This window comes from Haliotis asinina, chromosome 8, assembly GCF_037392515.1.
Source record: "Haliotis asinina isolate JCU_RB_2024 chromosome 8, JCU_Hal_asi_v2, whole genome shotgun sequence".
NCBI classification, from domain to species: Eukaryota; Metazoa; Mollusca; class Gastropoda; order Lepetellida; family Haliotidae; genus Haliotis; species Haliotis asinina.
Genome location: NC_090287.1, coordinates 53,638,412 through 53,662,240, shown reverse-complemented (window position 1 = coordinate 53,662,240; position 23,829 = coordinate 53,638,412). Strand labels below are relative to the sequence as shown.

The 23,829-nt window shown below is 38.0% G+C and overlaps 1 protein-coding gene across 2 annotated transcripts; it reads left to right on the top strand.

Annotated features, from left to right (window-relative positions):
• Window positions 1-2: 2 nt before the first annotated feature.
• LOC137294632 (kelch domain-containing protein 2-like) lies at window positions 3-22,819 on the top strand. Of its 2 annotated transcripts, none has more exons than XM_067825691.1 (11): window positions 3-322; window positions 1,212-1,330; window positions 3,090-3,163; window positions 4,810-5,031; window positions 5,905-6,001; window positions 11,571-11,654; window positions 12,164-12,303; window positions 12,684-12,796; window positions 15,626-15,777; window positions 17,393-17,445; window positions 18,362-22,819. In XM_067825691.1, the coding sequence occupies exons 1-11, from the start codon at window positions 316-318 to the stop codon at window positions 18,540-18,542; spliced, it is 1,242 nt and encodes a 413-aa protein (XP_067681792.1). In that variant the 5' UTR covers window positions 3-315; the 3' UTR covers window positions 18,543-22,819. The 2 variants fall into 2 exon arrangements, with proteins under 2 accessions (XP_067681792.1, XP_067681791.1); XM_067825690.1 differs by having other exon boundaries at window positions 15,626-15,783.
• The last annotated feature ends 1,010 nt before the right edge of the window (window positions 22,820-23,829 follow it).

The following is a 23,829-nucleotide window of genomic DNA, read 5'->3' as shown; positions in this document are numbered from 1 at the left end:
ACTCTCATATACGTTTGAGTTCTGCCCGACGGGAAAATATTTTTGTTGTTTGTTTTGTGCTACTTTCGCCTTTTCTCAGAACCATGGCGATATAGTAGTGTCTGTTTCGAAAGAAATATCAGAAAAATGTGGTTGTCCGCTTCTTCCACCACACGCGGCGGTTCACGCGATCACACAGCTGGACACAATCTCAGCCGCAAAGACTGATTGAGTGGTCACTGATTCGACGTCAGTGAATGACAGTGTGATTGCTTGAATGAATCAGCTTTTGTTTTGCTGACATCCTTACTGAGACAGACATTCGTGCTATATACCATGCAAGGTATACATTCCTAGATTAGTGAGACGCATACTTGGTAGGATATTGTTAAAAGCATGACCATGAAAAATGATCAAGTTTGAAGTGGGAGGGGTTAGTGTGGCTGCATCTTTTAAAATTATGTTTGAACATGGTCAGGATCCACCTGCACCGGGATTTACTGGGTTGGGGAGAGTAGGGTGTACTTTTTTTCAGTCAATTTCAGTCTATTCTGTTGTTTCAAATTTCTCAATGATACCATTTTATGAGCAGTGATTCATACTCATAGGTGGTAAATGTAAAGACATGTAAAATAGGGTTAATCTGTGCACAAGATTCTATGAATACATATGTTACATGTCGCACACTCATATGAAAAAATCATCCAGTTGCCAGGTATCTAAGGTTGTTTTCCTTGTAGGTCAGCATCAGTGATGTCATTGGTTATGAGTTGCTATTTTTATCTATGTATCAACACATGTCTACACAACAGATTTCATCAAAGCCTATCCTTCCCTTCTCAAACCTTTTCATTTGTGACAATATACACGCATGTTCTGACAACAATAGCAACATCCCAGTTTGTAAAAGGCACATATTTCAGTGCCTTGCTTATTGTGTGGGACCATCATAACTGTTAACAACCATTCAGTTACAGCTGAATTTCATCATGCATTGTTAACACTGTTTTCGTGAAACATGGTGTAATATATTTAAATAACCGTTCAGATGAAATATAAATGTGACACTCACAACAAAACTGGCAAAGGATTGGAATCTTGTGTACAGTGAACTCAACACTCTCTACCATTTGGCGACCAATTTTGTTCTTTCAAACATACGTTGGTGTCTATGTCAATGATATTTATGATTAGAGGTGTTTCTCATAATGGTTTAACCTCATTGCCTCCAGCTGTGAGACGCCGCACAGATCAAGTGCATCGTATCCCTTCTCAAGAAGAGATTCCCCCACGAAGTGGCCATGTTGCAGCGTGTGTGGACATGAAGCTGCTGGTGTGGGGAGGCTATCAGGTGAAACATTCTGTCATTAATTGGGGTGATTGTTGAGAGGGAAACAGCTATTGTGATAGTGATTGTCTATTGCAACATACTATTGTGATACTATTGCAATAGTTTTTTTCTCCTTGAATTGTCTCATTTGAAGTCATGTCCCAGATGAATGCTTAGTTTATATGAAATAAAAACAAGCTGTAGTCAGTCTCTATTGATAACTGACAAGAAACTTGAAACCCTCATGAAGAGTGTTATAGAGGTAAAGGGGCAGATAACTCTAAATCAGAATGAATGGATTGGGTACTTCCTGTATTTTGCACTGTGTACTTATCAACAGAAGTAAATTACTAAACTACGGATACTAGTTTTCCATCGACTAATTGCTATCCATTGATAGCTTGATATATTGTTACAGTCCTTGTCATTACACTGACGATATGAGTATGTGTCTTGAACAAGAGGGAATCCTAAAACATGTAACTACTGTGGAAGCTGTCTAACTGGCACTCATTGGGACTGAAGAAATAACCCGGTTTTGACAATGTGGCGGATGTGCCAGGAACATGCCAAGGACAGGACTGAGTTTATGCCATTGTTGATAACTTGGCAGATTGGACAGATGCCGGGTAGGGCAGCTTCCACTGTGTCAGGACTAGTAAACTTCCAGAATGACATGTAGTGAAAGGTTTAGTCTGTGTTGCAGTCCCTGAAGCAATGAGATGACATAATTAAGCATGAGTCAGGATAAGTATAAAATAGCAATTTTATCATAAAAGATATATATTTGTATTATCATTTGAACATAATAGACCAAACACAATTCAGCAGGACTCTATCTTCAGCCAGGTGGTTATAACAGGCTCTAAAGTTAATGTACACATTGTTATTCAGGGCATAATGTTCCGAAATAATGTGTTGTGAACATTATTTTGATGTTGTTCCTCTTAAAAGAACATTTTTATAAATAATAGTCAGTCCAGATGAATCAAGTATGACCTGTACTTTCCACTGTTAAGGATTTAACATAATCAAATTAAACAGACTTGTTGAAGGTCATTTCTCCTGAAAAATGATTTAATTACTTTCCCAGATGAATTCCAGTACGGACTACAACTGCACACTGTAACTTAAGTAGTTCAAGGTTACTTCTCTTTAAAAGTTATTTATTAATGTTTGCCTATCCAGATGAATCCAGTATAACTGGTTCTGTCCACAGTTGCAGTTGTAATCAGATCATGTGTAGATGACAAGAGGGGATTACTACTGAGTAGAATAAAAACAGTTTCCGTGACATGTCTCTAACAGGATATGAAACTAAGCTGTGAGCTACTTAACAAGTTCTATATAAGATGATTAAAACATGCTTTTATTGTTGTGATAAGTCAAATTACTAATGCTTTCACCATTCCCCTTGCCTTGTGATGATAAATTCTTTTGAGTGTAGGGACTTCTTATTTGTGTTTTGAAACATACCAACACTGCTACTTGACTGTGTGCAAAATACAAATACTGTTTTCAATGTTTAGTACCAACTCCAGATAGAGGAGTACAACTATTATATGGTCAAATGAACTGAGACATGCCATGATAGTTTTGCTGTTTTATTGTTTGGAGTGTGGACATCTTGACTGACAGGTATGAGATTAGCTGAAGTAGGACCAGCCAAAATGTCACCAAGTGTATTGATTATTTGGATGATACTTTTTCTGAAATGAAAATGTTTTTAAGTGATTGTGAATGGATGTGAAATAATGCTTGAATGTATTTATTTACGCAGGATGAGAATACCTATGAAGATCGGTACCTGCCATCCAGTGATCTCTGGTGTTACAGCATGGACTTTGATAAATGGTATGTTTAAATGGGGTTCCCACTTGTTACCATGGTTACAGTCTCAAAAGTTGTGTCTTGCTCATATTTTGATGAAATAATCAGGTCTTTCGTTTCATATATTTAATTTGACATTTTTTAGAAGTGTTTGAATTTCAGAACTTCATTGCCACTCGAAAAACAATATTTTTGAGTTGGACAACAAAGAAATCAAACAGATTATGTTTCACCAGTTTGAACCTGTTTAACTGTTTCTGTGTCAATATATGTCAAGATAAAATGAAGGAAAGTCTTCATAAATTTTGAGTCTGTTATCGGCACACAGACACAACAAGTCTGCTCAAGACAGATTTATGTCATTTATATGCACAACACACTTGTGCTGTGCACCATCAAGTGAAGCGCTTGACCTATTTAATTCAATCATTGAAGCCAGCTCAAATGTGAACCTGACCAGTTCCTCATATCATCTCAAGTATGTTTACTGCAAGTCATAAATAATCTTGTTTTTAATGGTCTGATTTTCATCATGATTGTTACAGTTTTGTCATTAGCTCAAACAAGTTCTTTTACAGCATGTTTAATTCTGATCTGTATTTTACAATGGGTTTCATCATGTTTAATAGACATTTAGGAGTTGGTAGGGTAATACAAGACACATGATATGGATGATTAACTTCTTTATTGTTTACACACAACCTTTCTAGGCAAATACTTTCTCCTTCCTCATTCATCACTGTCATTCACCTGATGAAGGCACAAGTATTTGCCCAGAAATAATAAAGATGTTGCACATCCTTGTCAAGTGTCTTGTATTAATGTGTTTCATGCTGATCAATACTTTGCAACATGTTTTATTCTGATCAGTATTTTGCAGTGTGTTTTATGCTGATCAGTATTTGTATAATTTTCATGATTTTATTCACTTTTGGTGTTAAATTTCAATATATTAGTACCAACCTAGAATAGAAAGGAAATCTCAGGAATTTTTATGACTGTCAGTCAGTCAGTGTCTTGGAAAATTAATTGATCTGAGACACTCCATATCTTGTTATAGCTATTTATGTTATTATCTTAAACGTATCATCAATTCACACAAGTTTAATCAACATGTAACTTCGATCACCCATGCTGAATGGTAGTTCTTGCAATACGTAATGATAACTTATGGCATCTGCAGCTTTGAACATCTGGTGACACTGTCTTCATTCATTTGAACCAGAAGATGCTTCATGTCAACATACCAAACATAAGTTTTAGCTTAATTTCAGCAAACAAGTACTTTTTAACCCTTTAAGTCAGTGATAAGTCTGCTAATCATATGATAGAACTTGTGTGATATAGCTTTCTAGGTCAGATGTGTTGACAGTGAGAGGGCGGCCATGCCGCAATTGTGAAAAAAAGTAAAAATTCCTGGATTTCAGAAATGTTTGACATAAATAAACAAGCTTAGAGGTAAGAGATTTGAAAATAAAACTACATGCATGATACTTTGAAAATTTATTTCTTAAGTAATCGAAAATCCATCACATGAGAATAACGATAAATGTTTAAGAGTGGATACTTCATTCTTTCTTTTTGCATGAAGCTGAACTGCTGTGATCTGCCAAAATTCTCTTCAAAGCTAATGTTCAATAAAAGATCTATCTATGTGCGTTGTTGTTCAGGACGTGCAACACCACACTTGGAACCCGCCCTCCAGGGACGTCTGGCGCCTGTTGTTGTGTCCTTGACGGCTTCTTTTATGTGGTGTTTGGTCACACCGACTTTGGCAATACCAACAAAGTATACAAGCTGAACCTCCAGACAATGACCTGGAGTAAGTTACCTGCTACCGAGCGGGCACCAAGCCCAAGAGACAAGTTTGCTTTGTGGACACATGAGAAAAGGTAACCTTTTAGCCTTGACCTATGTGAGTTCTTTGGTGGATTTTCCATACCAGGTGGGCCAAAATGGCCAAAAGGTAAAAGAAAGAATGTTAAAGAGCGATAGTTATCGAATTTGATGTATGATATGTTTGAAAAAAAGTAAAACAAAGAAATGAAGTCTCAGATGAACAGTTTTCTTAAAACTCCAAGTCAAGTGTGTCTGAGTGAGGTGGGTTGTAAATGGACACTGTCAGTGCATCCATCTTTGCAAGAGGTTTTTTAACAAGCAGATGTTGAAAACCCAAAATATTTCTTCACCAATTTTAGTATACAGATAGGTCTGGTATTGTGCTGGTGCTTTTTGGTAGCTTGTAATATTTTTTACATATATTACATAAGATCCATGGTGATGACTTTTACTTAGACTGTATTTGGGGATACCATTTGTGGTAATTTCTGGAGAACCTTGAAAAATGTCCAACATTTCTTCACCTCATTTGGCTCATAGATATGTCAACCATTTCACTCTGTGACTTTTCATATTTTGAGACTTGTTGTGGCAAATGTTTTTCTAATTTCCATGGCAACTAGTCTCACATACTTATTCAGTCACACTCAAGATGCTGGTTCGATTCCCCACATTGGTACAATATGTGAAGCCCATTTCTGGTGTTCCCTACCATGATATTGTTGGAATATTGCTAAATGCTGCGAAAAATTAAGCTCACTGACTCACCGACTCATTCTCTCTCACTCACTCACTCACTCACTCACTCGAAATGTGATCATCAAGGCAGCTGTTATTACCTTATAGAGATACTGAAAACTCTCCTTTTCATAGTTTCTAAGGACTATTTATACTGGTTATTTACAAAAATGCATTGTTTGCTGCAGAATCTACTGTTTTGGAGGATTTGGTATTCCGATTCATGAATACCTATGTGAGAATGGAGACTTTGTGGCAGACACCTCCGGGGACTTGAATGTTCCAGTAAGTCTTTTAGTCACAATATTGACCAGATTCAATATGACTTCATAATAAATTATAGTTACATCAGTTCTTGAATACAACTGAGATGTTCAGTTGAGACTGGCACAGGAGAGTGATGTTTTGTGTATATGTGATCAGTTTTAATTTTCAAGGTAAATCTAACCACTCATGGTGACTTGTCTCAATGGCTGTCAATGCTGTCAATGGACCACATGGAATGATGAGATTATATGACCAGATTTTCTGGTCCAGCTGCTATTTATATCGATTACTGCAGCAGTACACAGCATTCACTCACAGAGTCATGAATCATGAGGAAAGGGTGGGGGGGTGGCTTTAAGCATTTGCTTGTCAGACAGAAGATCTAGGTTCTTTTCCCCTCATGGGTTCAATATGTGAAGCCCATGTCTGGTATCCACCTGTCATGGTATTGCAGGAATGTTGCTAAAAGTGGCTTAAGGTGAGTATGTGTTTGTCATAAACCATACTCACTCATTCGTGAATCATCATCGATTGACGTGGCCTGATTCTACTTCTCTACTTCTCTTCTCATATACTGATGTGACCTTACCGGATTCTACATCTCTTCTCATATACTGATGTGACCTTACCGGATTCTACATCTCTTCTCATAGCTGATGTGACCTTACCTGATTCTACATCTCTTCTCATATACTGATGTGACCTTACCTGATTCTACATCTCTTCTCATATACTGATGTGACCTTACCTGATTCTACATCTCTTCTCATATACTGATGTGACCTTACCTGATTCTACATCTCTTCTCATATACTGATGTGACCTTACCTGATTCTACATCTCTTCTCATATACTGATGTGACCTTACCGGATTCTACATCTCTTCTCATATACTGATGTGACCTTACCGGATTCTACATCTCTTCTCATATACTGATGTGACCTTACCTGATTCTACATCTCTTCTCATATACTGATGTGACCTTACCTGATTCTACATCTCTTCTCATATACTGATGTGACCTTACCTGATTCTACATCTCTTCTCATATACTGATGTGACCTTACCGGATTCTACATCTCTTCTCATATACTGATGTGACCGTACCTGATTCTACATCTCTTCTCATATACTGATGTGACCTTACCTGATTCTACATCTCTTCTCATATACTGATGTGACCTTACCTGATTCTACATCTCTTCTCATATACTGATGTGACCTTACCTGATTCTACATCTCTTCTCATATACTGATGTGACCTTACCTGATTCTACATCTCTTCTCATATACTGATGTGACCTTACCTGATTCTACATCTCTTCTCATATACTGATGTGACCTTACCGGATTCTACATCTCTTCTCATATACTGATGTGACCTTACCGGATTCTACATCTCTTCTCATATACTGATGTGACCTTACCTGATTCTACATCTCTTCTCATATACTGATGTGACCTTACCTGATTCTACATCTCTTCTCATATACTGATGTGACCTTACCGGATTCTACATCTCTTCTCATATACTGATGTGACCTTACCGGATTCTACATCTCTTCTCATATACTGATGTGACCGTACCTGATTCTACATCTCTTCTCATATACTGATGTGACCTTACCTGATTCTACATCTCTTCTTATATACTGATGTGACCGTACCTGATTCTACATCTCTTCTCATATACTGATGTGACCTTACCTGATTCTACATCTCTTCTCATATACTGATGTGACCTTACCTGATTCTACATCTCTTCTCATATACTGATGTGACCTTACCTGATTCTACATCTCTTCTCATATATTGATGTGACATTACCTGATTCTACTTCTCATATACTAAGGTGGACATACCTGATTCTACATCTCATATACTAAGGTGGACATACCTGATTCTACATCTGATATACTGCAGTGGCTTTACATGATTCTACTTCTCATATACTAAGGTGCACATACCTGATTCTACATCTGATATACTGCAGTGGCTTTACATGATTCTACTTCTCATATACTGAGGTGGACATACCTGATTCTACAACTCATATACTAAGGTGGACATACCTGATTCTACATCTCATATACTGCAGTGGCTTTACATGATTCTACTTCTCATATACTAAGGTGCACATACCTGATTCTACATCTCATATACTGCAGTGGCTTTACATGATTCTACTTCTCATATACTGAGGTGGACATACCTGATTCTACATCTCATATACTAAGGTGCACATACCTGATTCTACATCTGATATACTGCAGTGGCTTTACATGATTCTACTTCTCATATACTAAGGTGCACATACCTGATTCTACATCTGATATACTGCAGTGGCTTTACATGATTCTACTTCTCATATACTGATGTGGACATACCTGATTCTACATCTCATATACTAAGGTGGACATACCTGATTCTACATCTGATATACTGCAGTGGCTTTACATGATTCTACTTCTCATATACTGAGGTGCACATACCTGATTCTGCATCTCATATACTGCAGTGGCTTTACATGATTCTACTTCTCATATACTGAGGTGGACATACCTGATTCTACATCGCATATACTAAGGTGGACATACCTGATTTATAATTTATACTGACGTAACTATACTAACTAATACATAACTGACGTAACTATGTAACTATACCTGACTTCTCATATAGTGATTCCTGATTCTACATTTCTTTAACGAATGTTAGGATTGATTTACGTCTGACGAATACCTTGGTAACCGTATAACTGATAATGAGATATTATGTGCAGTAAAAATTTGAAATGTGGAAAAGCACCCAGGGAAGACGGTTTTCCAGTCGAAGTTTTTACAGAATGTATTTCTTTACTGCTTCCTCTTATGAATAGTCTGTTTAATCAAGCTGTAGATAGCGGTGTTTTCCCAGATGCCTGGAATGTAGGATTGATAGTACTTCTGCATAATTCGGGAGAAAGTAGTGACCCCTATAATTACAGAGGCATTGCGTGACTGAATACACTTAATAAAATATTTACCACTGTATTAGATAATGACATTAAGTTTTGGGTCTCCACATGCAACTTCTGTCAGAGTGCCAAGCAGAATTTCAAGAAGAATATGCAAATGTGGGTGAATGAGTGAGTTTAGTTTTACGTCGCACTTAGCAATATTCCAGCTATATGGCGACGGTCTGTAAATAATCGAGTCTGGACCAGACAATCCAGTGATCAACAACATGAGCATCGATCTGTGCAATGGGGAACCGATGACATGTGTCAACCAAGTCATAGTCTGACCACCCGATCCCGTTAGTCGCCTCTTACGACAAGCATAGTCACCTTTTATGGCAAGCATGGGTTGCTGAAGGCCTATTCTACCCCGGGACCTTCACGGGTCTGCAACTGTGGACCATATATTTACTCTTAATAGTATTATCCATAAACATCTATGGAAGAAAGGGGGGAAGTTTTATTGCCCTTTCGTAGAATCTGTTAACAGAACGAAACTGATCTATGTTCTTCTACAGTCAGGAATACATGGTAAACTCCAACGTCTTTTACGTAATATGTACACCAACGTGAGAGCATCTGTCAGAATTAATCAATTTCAAATGAGTGATGTAGTTGATACATATGTGGGAGTTTGGCAAGGTTGCATTCTGTCATCGGTTCTTTTCTTGTTATGTCGCAGAACTTGTCAAAGAGGTGTATTTATTAACGAACATATCAGAGATCTTGTGTTGCTATTTGCAGATGATGTTGTGATCCTTATTGATTCTGTTGTCCAGTTACAATGTAAAATGGATATTTAAAATGAATATTGTCTGAAATTGGGCCTCGAGATAAATATGAGTAAAACTAAAGTAATGGTTTTTTGAAATGGAGGTCAAATTTCCAATAGCAAAAAATGGTTCCTCAATGACCAAATATATATAATATTTAGGTATCATATTTTCTTGTAGAAATATATTTTCCAGAGCCTGTGAAACATTATCCATGCAAGTTGAACGAGCCCTACATGTCATAAAGAGATTCATATGTAAATACAAAGAACTAACGATCCTTGCAAGTTTTAAACTGTATGATGGGAAATTTCAACCAATTTTGCTCTACGGTTCTGAAACATGGGGCTCTAGGATAAATGAGAATATTGAAAAGGTACATTCAAAGTTCTGTAAATTCCTGTTACGTGTTGGTTACAGAACTACAAACAAGGTTAATTACCTGAATGTGGACGTTTTCCACTATTTATTAACGCCCGCTGTCGGGTTATATCGTATTGGCTAAGATTGGCGAGACAACCAATTTCACGATATTCACAATGTATTTGTTTGATTGGCGTTATTAGAAGCTGGTGAGTAATAAGAGGGTAAGATTCTTCGTGGATAACTGTTGTCAAGCAAGAGTGACAACGGTGTAAGGATCCATACCGAAACCTCGCATCATATGTAATAAAAAAGTTGTTATCCATAAAGAATCTTACCCTTTTATTCACGATGTAGTTATGAAATGCTTAAAACATTAGATGATTCAGGAGATACTAATTGGGTTTCCTTCATTAGAACTGTTCTTTTCAGTCATGACTTTGGAAATGTATGGCTCGCTAAAAATGTAAGCACTGCAGAATATTTCATTGAAGTATTCAAGCAGAGATGCAAAGATATTTATCAACAAGACTGGTACAATGAAATAACTTCATCTACATCTGTTAACTTTTATACAGAATATAAATATTGTATTAATACAGAAATTTACTTTTCAAAGATTAAATCATCACAACTTAAGCATGCGTTTTCTAAATTTAGATTTAATGCACACAATTTTAAAGTCCAAGCCATACGATTTGACAAAACTGTAAATGCAATAGATATCCAGTGTCCATTCTGTAATCTGTCGCAAGAGGATGAGTACCATGTACTACTTATATGCCCGCAATACTCAGAAAATAGAGAAAAATATCTGCCATCATGATTCTACATCTCATATACTAAGGTGAACATACCTGTTTCTACTTGTCATATACTGCAGTGGCTTTACATGATTCTACTTCTCATATACTAAGGTGGACATACCTGATTATCTAGCCTCATGTAAGAATGTCAAGTTTTGATTGGTCCACGTGACTCTGATAAAATACCATGTACATCCATCTCGATCCGCCAGCGGGAGTATAAAAGTCGTATACTCCCGCTGCGAAAGTCATATCACCCCGCTATGCCTCTGTGACGACGTGAAGTGAGAAAAGCGTGCATCGACAAGTCTTTAGTAACGTGTGGTGCATTGAGATCAAACGGTCAGCTTGTGTCGACATGGCAGCAAGTCGATTCGATGCGTGTTGTTTTGTTTTGATTTATTGAAAACATTCAGCTGGATAAATGTGTTATCACATTGTGTCAAGGGAAATACAGGATTTTGTCAGTCCCGAGTAAGGCTGTATTCACCGAGCTGGAGGCAAGGGGATGTGATAACTTATATTCTATATCTCATATACTACAGTGGCTTTGCATGATTCTACTTCTCATATACTAAGATGGACATACCTGATTCTATATCTCATAAACTGCGGTGGCTTTACATGATTTTACTTCTGTTCGTAGCGTTTTTTCCCTGATCGAGGTTGGAACAATCAGCTGCTGATACTGGACACCACCACTGACGAGTGGTCGAATCCCAAGTGCAGGGTATGTCCACTTGTTCAATTAGGAAATGAATGTTCCTGAACGTTTAAAATTCCTTAACTAACTCTCTGTCATTATAAACAATTCTTGCAGTGTTTCAGAACAGTTCATTGTGTAGGTCATATAGATTGTCTCTACAATGACCTAACAATACTTTGCAAAGAAATTGTAAAAATATCTTTGTAACAGTTGTTTTTAACAGTATCACCTCCTTATTTAAATATGATTATCTTCCTGTACAAAATGTTTGAAACATAAAGGGAGGGAGTATATTTTTTCTTAAAAGTCAATGATTTGTTGTCCACATATTTATGTTTGTTTTCATAAATTGTTTATGGTGATAATTTTTATTGTGTTTCAAGATTATTTCAGCTATTGAGATGTGACTGTGAATCAGTTATTCAGTTTACAGTAATGATTATTTTGAAAAGAACTCACTGTTAAACATACATATTGGATTATTTATATTAATGGACACGGAATTAGAATGCTTTAATATTCCTAATACACAGGGTCCAGTACCTCTGCCTCGAGCTGCACATGGGGTGGCTCAACTGGGAGAGAAGGTCTACTTGTTTGGAGGACGACATCTGACTGCAAGGATGAATGACCTTCACTGTCTTGACCTTTCAAGCTTGACCTGGAGTGGAGAGTAAGTGTAAGAATTATAAAAGTTTGAGGAACAGTTTTAATTTCTCCCAGGCTTGGCTGGGTATCCTATTTGTTAAAGCATCCCCATGTCACACGGAAGACCTCACTTCAATTTCCCCATGTGCATACAATGTGTGAAGACCATATCTGGTCCATATATGTCAATTTCTTGTTGTTCACACATAGATATTCACATGATCTCAAAACTGGATTTTTAATAAATATTTATATTTTATGTTCCACAAAAAGAATCTTCAGTTGTAATATGAATCTTGGTTTCTCTTCTTTGATGACCTCAGTGATAGCGAGACCTATCCTGCTTTGAACGCCTGACCTTCATTTGTATGATTCTGAGGATATAATGTCATATCATTCTTCCAGGCTGTCATGTTCTACAGTGATCCCCTGTGGCCGATCCTGGCACACACTGACCCCGGTGTCACACAACCACCTCTTCCTGTATGGCGGATACACACAGGATCAGAAGCCGCTCAGTTAGTAAAATCTCAAGTGAATCTTTGTTTAAATTTTATTTTCTAATAATAGTCAAAATTAATGTGTCCAGAAAGAAGGTCAAAATAGTGACATCTTCACAGACTGTTTGCACTGTACTCGACACAAAAATGAACCAAAACCCCAACAATTGTATCATCAGCCAATCAGGAAACAAGTCCATTAATAAGTCTGACCTCATGTATATTTTTCATTGAAATACATATTTTAAAAATCATTCAGTGGGTTATCAAAACAAATGGTATAGAATCTGGCAATATTATGATATTGGATATTCGCTGTACAATATTCAGTTTCCACTGACAGATATGGAGAAGAATTTGAAAGGTTTCATGCCATACAGAGGAATATCAGCTCTTTTACTTAATAACTGAAGAAGTTTGAAGATGCTGATATGATGAAATTGAGCATATTTTTGTCCAAACATAAGGTCATTAGAGGTACTTTGCAAACTACTGATCGTAAGATGTGACTTCATAGGTTCAGTTGATTTTTGTCAGCATACCCACTGGATATTGCTCATGATATCAATCACTGGATTCTCTGGTCCAGGTTCACTTTTTCCAGGCCTGTCACATGCTGAATGAGTATAGGTCTTATGCATATTACCACAAACTCCACTTAAGAGAGATAAGACACTCATTGATTCACCATTCTCTGGAATGTATCGATGCTATTTCATGTATCGATGAATGTATAGGAACAGGAGTGACGTGATCTCCCCTCCCACGCACATGCGGTCCATCCAAAAAATTCACTCTTACTTCAAGCATCTTGCGAGTCAGACATTTTTTATTTCGCTTAGTTCTTACCGACTGACACTTCTCACTGTTCAAGTTGTTTGTATCTGGTAGGTATGTTTTTTATTACCCTTTTCCCTTTTATGCATGGATAAAGAAGAAATTATGTTAACTTCACCTGGCTACCTCGTATCTCTCACTTCAGTGGTTGGTGTATTTCCTGTGTCATAAGTATCCCTGTGCTTGACTCATGTGGTGTTTTGTAATCTCATATGTCTTTTTCACCATAATGTCCTTGCTTGCTTGTGTGTTTGCCATTTTATGTGTCCAGTGCAAAGCTAGGTTGGCATATCTATAACTTGGAGCTACAAGCAGTCATACAACACTGGACGCCTCTTCTGAGAAACACCAGAATCAATGATGTTGTGGTTGATTTGAAACCAAGGAATGACCAGATCCAAACGGTTCGTACCTTGGAGGCCAACCAGGATTTGGTTTACGAACTCTGCCGCCGCGTCGACAGAAATCCACAACAGTTACCAGAGTGGCCTCACCTGCACCAGCATCCTCAGAGTCACAAATGCACCCTAATTCATCCAGTTCCATCTGCACAGTTGGACCTTTTGCAGAATCCACTGAAGGTCAAAGCTTTCTGCACGTGTTTGGCTAAAGTTATTGCTCACAATCAGTGAGTTTACACAAGATCACTATATGACAATAAGTGGATGTCTTTTGAGAAGTTTTGTGCACAGAAGTTGAACGACCTGCTGAATCATCTCCTCAGTTCGTTGCAGAGTTCCTCCTTTACCTGACATCTCAAGGGCAACTCTATAGGGACTTATTTGTCACAAGCAGATATCCAAGGTGCCTGAGCATATAGCAATGCTCAAAGCCTTCAGGCATCCTCTTGCTTTGGACTTTGACATTGTCCTTGAGCATCTGTAGGGTCCTCCTTACTAACCTTCGGATGCTGTTCCTTTTCAGAACCTTTCCAGAAATCCTGGCACTGGCTACGGTGGCTAGAGTTAGCAAAATACACACACTGGATATCACCAGGGTGTGCATTTTGAGCAGTTCCGACATGGTCTTGATCACTTGGGACTTCATGGCAATCAATCAACTGCCAGAACAAGCGGACAGAATGTCATCCATTCCTCCATTGTCTTCCATCATTGGCTACTGCTTTGTCCTGTGTGGGCTATTAGGATGTATGTTGCCAAGTCAACACCCAGGGAGAAGTCTCATAAGAGACTATTCATTCAATTTTCCACTACAGCTAAGGGAAACACCATTGCGCTTTGGGTATGCACAACCATCGTGGCTACTTAGGCTTCCACCATGGCTCTCCATAGGAGTTAACACCATTACGGCTATCATGGAGGGGTGTTTTTGGAAATCCTTTTTCTGTCTTCAATAGCCACTACCTGCGGGATCTAAAGGTCGAGGACGTAGAGGGTCTTCAATCTTTTGGTCCACTAGTGGTTGCCCAGCAGCTCACCCACCCAACTCTTGCCTTGGGTGTGCTTGTTTTTCTTTTGGTTTCCATGGGTTACTGTCTGTCTCTTGTTCCAGATGTTACCTGTGACAGTCTGCTGTGTTAGTTAGTCTTCCCTAGGTTCCCCTTGGCATGTTGTCCTGTTATTGTGGAACAGTCCTGTGGAGCCCAACACCACCATTCTACTGTCAAATCCATATGCATAAGACCTGTGGTAACGCTAAAGTTAAGAAATTATTAAAATCTAAATATTTTAGATACTTACCTTACCAAAAGGCGGCTAATCTCTCCCAGTGCTGGGTGCTTCTCCCCTCTCTTGCTCTTCAGACCTGTTCAGGAAAAGTGAATTTTTTGGAAAGTCCAGGCTGGCACTATTGATTCGTCAATACATGAGGTAGCCATTCCAGAGAATGGGGAATCAACAACTGTATGATCTCTTTTAAGCGGAGCCTGAGTTAATGTGCATAAGACTTATGGTAAAGTAAGTATTTAAATATCTAAAATATTTAGATTTTAAAAATTCTTCCTGTGGGTTATGTGGAAATTTCTGCTACTGATTGTCTGATTCTTGACAGGTGATGCGTGGGTGCTAGATGTTGATGTGTGTCAATGGACACAACTCACCATCCCCCAGAACAACCCTCGTCTCTGGCATACAACTGCCCTGTCCTCGGACAATGATATCATCATCTTCGGCGGGTGTTGTGACGACATCCTCAGCCATCAGGTTAATGTATGTTTATTGCTTATATTGAACTTGCAAGTTTTTAATTAGGGTGTCATGACCCAACACTGTTATGTCATGGAACAAGATTTATGATGTCATTATGGAGTATGTTGACAGAACAAAACAATACCAATGTGACATCATTAAAGGAATCAGCAAGCCATTATGTGTAGCGGTCAGCTCATATAGAAGGTGGTTTTATGATATTTCCATCCATTTTAGGTATAATACAAAATTGTGATTACCTGTCACTGGCCATGCATATTCAAACAGTTTTGTCATGTACATATAAGTATTCCTACAACTGTCTGGATTCAGTCACTGTCAAACAAAGAAAAGAAACTGAAAAATGCTTAAAAAGTTAATAGCCCAGAGCCTATACCTGTCTTCTGTGGCATTTTGGGTCTGAGTAGGCCCCAGTACCCCATGTTTGTTTCCCTGTTGGGTTGCCACGTCCCCAGTGCCCCACATTTATCTTCCGGTTGGGGTTCCAGGTCCCCAGTACTTCATGTATGTATCCCTATTGGGGTTCCAGGTCCCCAGTACACCATGCATGTTTACCTATTGGGGTTCCAGGTCCCCAGTACCCCATGCATGTCTCCTTGTTGGGTTTCTAGATCTCCAGTGCCACATGCATGTCTCCCTGTTGGAGTTCCAGGTGCCCAGTACCCCATGCATGTCTCTCTGTAGGGGTTCTAAGTCCCAAGTACCAAATGCTTGTCACCCTGTAGGTGTTTCAGGGTTCCAGTACCCCTTGCATGTATCCATGTAGGGATTCCAGGTCACTAGTACCTCATGTTTGTCTCCCTTTTGGGGATCCCAGTACCCCATTCTTGTCTTACTGTAAGGGTTCCAGTGACCCATGCTTGTCTCCCTGTTAGGGTTCCAGATCCCCAGTACTCCATGCTTGTCTCTCTCAAGGGGTTCTAGATTCCCAATACCACATGCTTGTCTTGCTGTAGGGATTCCAGGTGCCCAGTGCCTCATGTTTGTCTCCTGGTTAGGGTACCCAGGTCCCCATTACCCCATGCTTGTCTAATAGTAGGCGTTCAAGGTGAACAGTATTCCGTGCTTTTCTTGCTGTTGGTGTTCCGGGTTCCAGGGTTATGCTTGGTTCAACTGCCAGGGAACAGGAAAGAATAGGTCCCTTTGCTTGTCAAACAAACAAATCCAACCAGAGGGGACAAGAGTCTATTTTTTCTAGGCAGATGAGATACAGATGGAAAAAGTCTAAATGTGATACTTGAACTTACTCACTCACTCAAAGTAATCAGAGACCGGTATCTTATTAGTCACTTGTCATGTACCGTTTTGATGTTGACTGGTTGTTCTAATTGACCACTGGTTAACGTGTCAGAATTCATCGTATTTGAGGTTCACAACATTGACAAACTTTATGAATAACAACTTCTTTTATTTCATGAGTTTGACATTTCGATACAGATTCTTGTACCATTGTTATCCATTAAGTTTGTCATTATTGTTCTTAATAATTGTTCATTATTGAAATTCCACTTACAGGAGTATTACATGTAGTCATGACATTTGTATGATAACTCACCATAAAAAACTCACTTGTACTTTCATTTTATTCATTGCCTTTATTTTGTTTCAGGAACATTCGAACAAAATCCTAGTGTTTAGGTTACAGCCAAAATCACTCCTCAGGTAAGCCTTCCTGCACATAACTGTTTCACATTCAGTGTTTATGATATCAGATATTTGATAATACCAAATCTTTGATGAAGCACCTTGAGATTTTGGACAGTTTTTTGTTCTCTGAACTAAAAAATCAACTGTGTATTTAAATCTGACAGAAAACTAGTAATGTCTACTCAAGACTGTTCCTGTTGGATATGTCAAGTCACTGACAGTGATACTCGTATTAGAGCTAAAATTTGGAGTGCTGCGTTTTGTAGCCAATTTATCATCTGACACATGTATTGCCAACCAGTTTAGTAAGCTTATTGCATGACATACATAATGTCCATTGTCAGTCCATTGATAGCTTAGGGATTTTCAGCTTGTTCAATAAAACCACAAACCATTGTAGCTCAGAGTTATATGAGTCTTTAGGAACCCATGATGTTGTCAAAGGTGAATAATGGGAAGGGCTACCACATTTGCTTGGCTGACATACTGTTGATCACTGGATTGTCTTGTCCAGACCTGGTAATTTACAGACCACCAGTGTGGTATTAATCAACAAGCAAACAAATGAAATAAATGAAACTGCTAGACCTAAGGGCTAGAACTTCACAACTATGATGTCTCTGAAATCAGTTCGGGTCATTACATATCCATTTCTCCATGTATCATTTTGAAACTGGATACACTGGGTGCATTATATCAAGGATATTGTACAGTTTGGGACACATTTTTTACAGTCTCAGCTTTAGAAATGATACAATGGCTAATAATAGGCTGTCTTTTTCAGAATGTGTTGAAATTATGGCATAGCTGGCTCCAGCATGTGTTCATTCGGAATGAAGCCTTGTCTCAGTCCTTTCAACATAAATCGACATTGGCTAAAAATGTTGAATACTTGAAAGTTGATTCATAATTATTTATAACCCTTTTTCAGGTTGTGTCTGGAGACAGTATTCAGTTATCGTATTGAAACTCAACCATCATGGCCATACCTTCCTGCCATCCTGCAGAAATGGCTGGACACCAAGTTAAAGTATTCCAAACGAACTGTCCACAATGTCAACCACGCACAACACAACCATAAGGAACAAGCTTCCACGTGTGAGGTCACATGACCATGGATCAGCGGCATGACGTAGCCCAGTGAATGATATGTGGCTCAGATTGTGATTTTTAAGGTGTAATTTATTCAGTTGTGTTGCTGCTATTAGTGACAAAAGTATCCACCGTGACATGTGCTCTGAATGCATAATGATTTTGAATAAGTGGAATAGCTGTCCAAGGCCTGTCTAAGCACAAAGGTGATTGCAAGTCCCGTATGTATTTTAATTGGAACACAAAGTATGTTATTCTGTATTTACTCCCAGGCCAAATGCTGAAACAGCATCAAAGTCAGGTAATATGATACACCCAGCCTTATCACCCATACTGCATATCTTGACCATGATGTTGAACTCTAGTGCATCAGGCACCGTCCATAGACAATGTGGTCAATACAGATGCAGTTGGTCCGTGAACATGAGGACACATGTGGACTGAACCCAGTTTGTTTTAGTAGCCTGATACATCCTGTTTGCTATAGCTACATATCAAGAAGAATTTTTGGAGGATAGGAGGTGTCATACTAATTACTTGATAACACATTTACTACTACTGTAAGATCCTGAAAGATAGGGACTTTCTAGCATTTGGCCTAGGACTATATTGTGACTGTGTCATCTGAATGCAAACTGTTTCCTGCAGCTGGTTGAAAAACCATAGTGACTCTGTATGCTGGCTGACTGCCTTACCTTCCATTGTACTCTTGTTCCCAGTTATCTCCCCTTTTACAGTCATATGATCTCCACAAGATCACATGATCTCAGTCTAAATATAACCTCTGAACTGTCTAATAACATATAGTCTGATGTCCATTTTGTTTTTTAGACCTTGCAGTTTATACCCTTTGTGAAATAATGACTATATCTTTGCAATATGAGGATGAATTACTGAATTACCTGGTATGGTATTTCCATAGATCATAAAAATTGAAGGGGCAGACATTGTCTGGCTCCAGCTCTCATTGCTGAAGGCATCTCCTGAACCATATGTGTATGTCGTCTACATACTCAGGCATTTTTTGTTGTTCTACAAATGCAATGTCTTTACTCTTTATCACTCAACCATAGCAAGTGACATTTGTGATATGTTTCTTCCAGCTCATCCTTGCCATGTACTACTCTCCACACCAAGAATACTGGGGAACAGGGTTTTATCAGGCAAGAAAACACTTAGAATCGTGTATCATTTAGGAGATGAACATCATGTGTTGGCCAATTTCCGGATGTTACTGAGTATTTGAAGCACAGGAATGCATTTGGAACCGACAGTGTCGGTTTTTTAAACAAAAAAGTAAACCAAAGGGGGTTTTACAATCTGCACTCGTTTACATCGAGTAGGGGTACAGCAGTGAAGTGTCATCAGCTGGCCGTTTCAGCTGGTTCCCATGGTAGCATCTGGAGTCGCTCATTTGTGACGTCATTCTAACTTTATGCCACAATATGATTTGAATGACGTCACCACTGTTGATGACAACTAAACAATTGTTTACGTGTCAATACGCAGTGAATAAATAGTCTTGCAGTTTCCGGGAATCTAATACCATTTGATCATGTTTTTCAACCAATCAGATTACAGAACACAGTAACTTTTGGTTAACAATCTTAAATGTTCTCAAGAAAAGATATGACCTGAAAAGAAACTTAATTTCCTTTTCCAATCTATGTTTCAAGAAAATTATGATTGCCATCTTGTTATGGAGTAAAAGTAAAAACACATATAATTTGTCCACAGTATGTTATTGTCAGTGATCATAATGTTCAACCCCAATATGTCCTAATCTGTTAAGATGCTTATCACTGCTCAGAGACTGCCCTCAGTGAGCAAGTATCTTTTTATTCCGCTTTTAGCAATAATCCAGCAATACCGCAGCAGCCCTCAGTCTCAATACTCAACATAATCAAATAGTCATTACCAAAGTGATAAATGATATTGGATTGATTTGTAGAGTGTGGAAAACTCTCTCCCAACAGTGACCACAACAGTGACCACTGGTTTAAGTGACTTGGGCTCAGTGTGCCATTTCACAAGAATCTCTTAAAGCAGTGACCTCCTAATCCCCACATCATGCTAGACAACCCTCTTTAGGATAACCTTATAACAAGCTGACGGAACGCTCACTCAACCACTCACACATCAAGTCACCACCCCACCCATATCCCCTTGCAACTACCAACAACACTCAGTGACTCACTGTTGACCATATTAGTCCCTCAATGACCGTGAATGGCCATCATGATGACAGCATGTAGTTAGGTTTTGTCTCTTCACAGTGATGTGTTCATATAGATATATAGGATAATGCTTCCTTGTCTCAAATCTACACAGCAGATAGACTTACACCACTGCCTTTGTATCCACAGCACATCCTCACAACTCTAGACCAGATATGCTCAAAGGATATATGACCAGGGGCCGTTTCACAAAACTCTCGTAAGCCTAAGGTCTCGTAACTTTTCTCGTAGCATCCGTAGCTCCTGTGTTACAGTATAGGAGGCACAATGGCTACGAGAAAACTTACAAGATCTTAGGCTTACGAGAGCTTTGTGAAAGGGGCCCCTGGACATATCTGAAGGCAAAATGACTGAAACTGTGTCCAGTCAAGGAAAGCACTGTAAAATATTTTGATGAATATATTTCATAAATATAGGATGTGTTGGTTTTGTGAATAGCATTGTGCAATAGGTGCAATGGCTTCTTTAGATTTGTATAAGAAATCACTAGAGCCAAAGGTTAAAAACTTATAGACATTTACTGCCAAGGTAAAATTTGTAAAAAAGCTATGATGCTATGGTGTACAGTTTTTAAATTCATGTTTGGCAGGTAACATATAGCTATTCACATACATGGTAATTTGTCTTTTTCATTAAATGTATGAAAAATTCAAGTATCAGTATCTGTATTGAATATGGTGATTTCAACACTGCTTATGGTCTTTCGTGTAATGGAGTGAGTATATGGCCATTCATATATCACAGTGTATATTGTGTGATATGTGCCTTGTTTTGTGGGTTTGCTCTATGAGCAGAGTGAACGTTATTATGTATATGAGAAATTAATAATATTACTTGTAATCTTTATGGCATAGTCAGTGTAAATGGCAACATATAAGCCTGGCTTCATGGGTCAATCGTAACATATCAAACAGAAAGAACCCCAACCCACGGTAAGAACAATGAGTCAATGTTTCAACGTATGAAATGCATAATTTATAGTATACACCACAGGTGCAAGTAGGAACAAAAGGTGACTCAATTCAGTCAAAATGAATGAAACTAGTGATTTAGTCAATCTCTCGGCCTCATGACAATGAGTCTAGATTATCATTGTTTCCATTTTAATTTTCTATAACATAATAATTGTGTGTGTAGATATACTTTTGTAACTAGCATAACGAGATTGCTGGAGCCTAATGTTGGTTTATCAGCGAATGTATTGAACACCTTTTCTGACTTTCTAACTCTTCCTGTCTGGGTGTCGTTGTACAAAACAGTCTTAGCGATAAGTATGGCAGTGGATAGGTATCTGTATTGCGATATGTATTGCAGTATATTGGAACTTTAAGTGTTTGACAGTGAGCAGCACTAACTGTGCACGTCAATCCTAGTTTCTACATTATAAGTCCCTAAGCATTCTGATGACAGTAACCTCAAAATTAGTTTGCATAGTAATGGATACTGTTTTCCTGTTTACACAATTTATAATATTACAGGATGCAGTTTTGTCATTGGGTAACAAAGGAAAACATCTGTTGTGAATAAAAATATGTGGAGATTTAAATTGAAACCATACAACCATAAAGATTATCACAAACACATATATATTCTTTACCATACTGGTTCTCAGAAAAAATATTGCAATATGAATCATTTATAAAACGTATTGCAATATACCAGTATACCGGTCATACCATGCAGTCCTAGCCATAAGGCTACCCCAAGTCTATGTTAAGGTATGAGAGTTATGATTTCATTAGTGCTAAGAACACTCTGTACAATGGCACCCTCGAGGGTATTGGGCTTACATACCACACTAAGTTTTGAAGATAATTACTACACAGACTGCACATAATTCATTTCCGTGTAGTCTTAGGTGAAGTAGGTTTCATGTTAAACAGATTTTGAATAAACATGTATGAGATCTGATCATAATAGCTTTGATGATGCTTGTTTGTTTGTTGGTGCCAAGGTTCTGGATAGTTTGTGAATATAACTTAGCATACAAGTCTCATTTCATGTACAAATTATGTTGTCTTTTGTAAACTATGTAAAAAGATCATTAAAGCATATGAAATCATCTGTTTCTTATTTATCACAACCTAACTGAAGATTAGCCATGAAACAATCGCAATTAGCAAAACAATGCTAAATGTTTCATCATGAACAGCAGCTGCGGTAGGATTGTGTTCTGACATTGCACACCCAAATACATGTGACATTGTCACACATGCAAGGGAGAAAACTCTGTCATTCTTATGTTCAGTTGACTTCATTCAGTCAAACTGAACGTCATAAAACTGGACCTTACTGACGTTAATAAAATAATGTTACCAACTGCAGATTTTTAAGAAAATATTTACTCACCAGCATTTATGGGGCACATCCTTAAAGAAGCAGTGCTCTACCTGCTCGCCTTCAAAGATTATTTTTATTCTTCAGTATTATGTTGTGTCACAGGTAAGTAAAAAATAAATGGGAAAACATATTTGGAGGTCAGAATAGCATTTTTCTCAAAGTATATGAATAATTTCAGGATGAACAAATTAGATGATTTCAGTTTATATTTCTTCTCAAGATTATAACCACAAATATCTTATTTAAATTAAAATAAGACAATTTGGGTACATTGTGTAACTCATCATGCAATGAAAGATTCCTGGAATTCATAAACACAGTTACTTGCAAGTATTTGTCCGCACATCTGTCACTGGATTGTTAGTTATGTTGCTTAGGGTCAAGGAAAATACTAACTATAATAGTTGATGTATTTGTTCTGATTCCTATCACATTGTGAAAGAGTGAAATGAGTATCAGAACATATAACTAGTGGTATAAAACTATCAGCCTTGAATGTGTTAATATTACTTTTTTAGACAATGTTCTTTCCATTCATGCCAGCTGAAATTTTGAGAAAAGGAAAACCAATGCTTTAAAATTCACCCAATCAAATGAGAAGAAAAATGTCATTACAAATAATGCTTGTGGTCACTGTTGATCTAAGGGACCATTCATTATTTATGGTTGGTGGTGAGGGGAGAGGTTGTGATGGGGGTTCACCTATTTTGTTCTGCGGAGGTATGTATTC

Excerpts from the sequence above, each read along its gene's own strand:
- LOC137294632 (XM_067825690.1), top strand. Across the intron at positions 12,797-15,625 it reads ACAGGATCAGAAGCCGCTCA|GTGATGCGTGGGTGCTAGAT; the intron begins GTTAGTAAAATC and ends GATTCTTGACAG. Across the intron at positions 15,784-17,392 it reads TCCTCAGCCATCAGGTTAAT|GAACATTCGAACAAAATCCT; the intron begins GTATGTTTATTG and ends ATTTTGTTTCAG.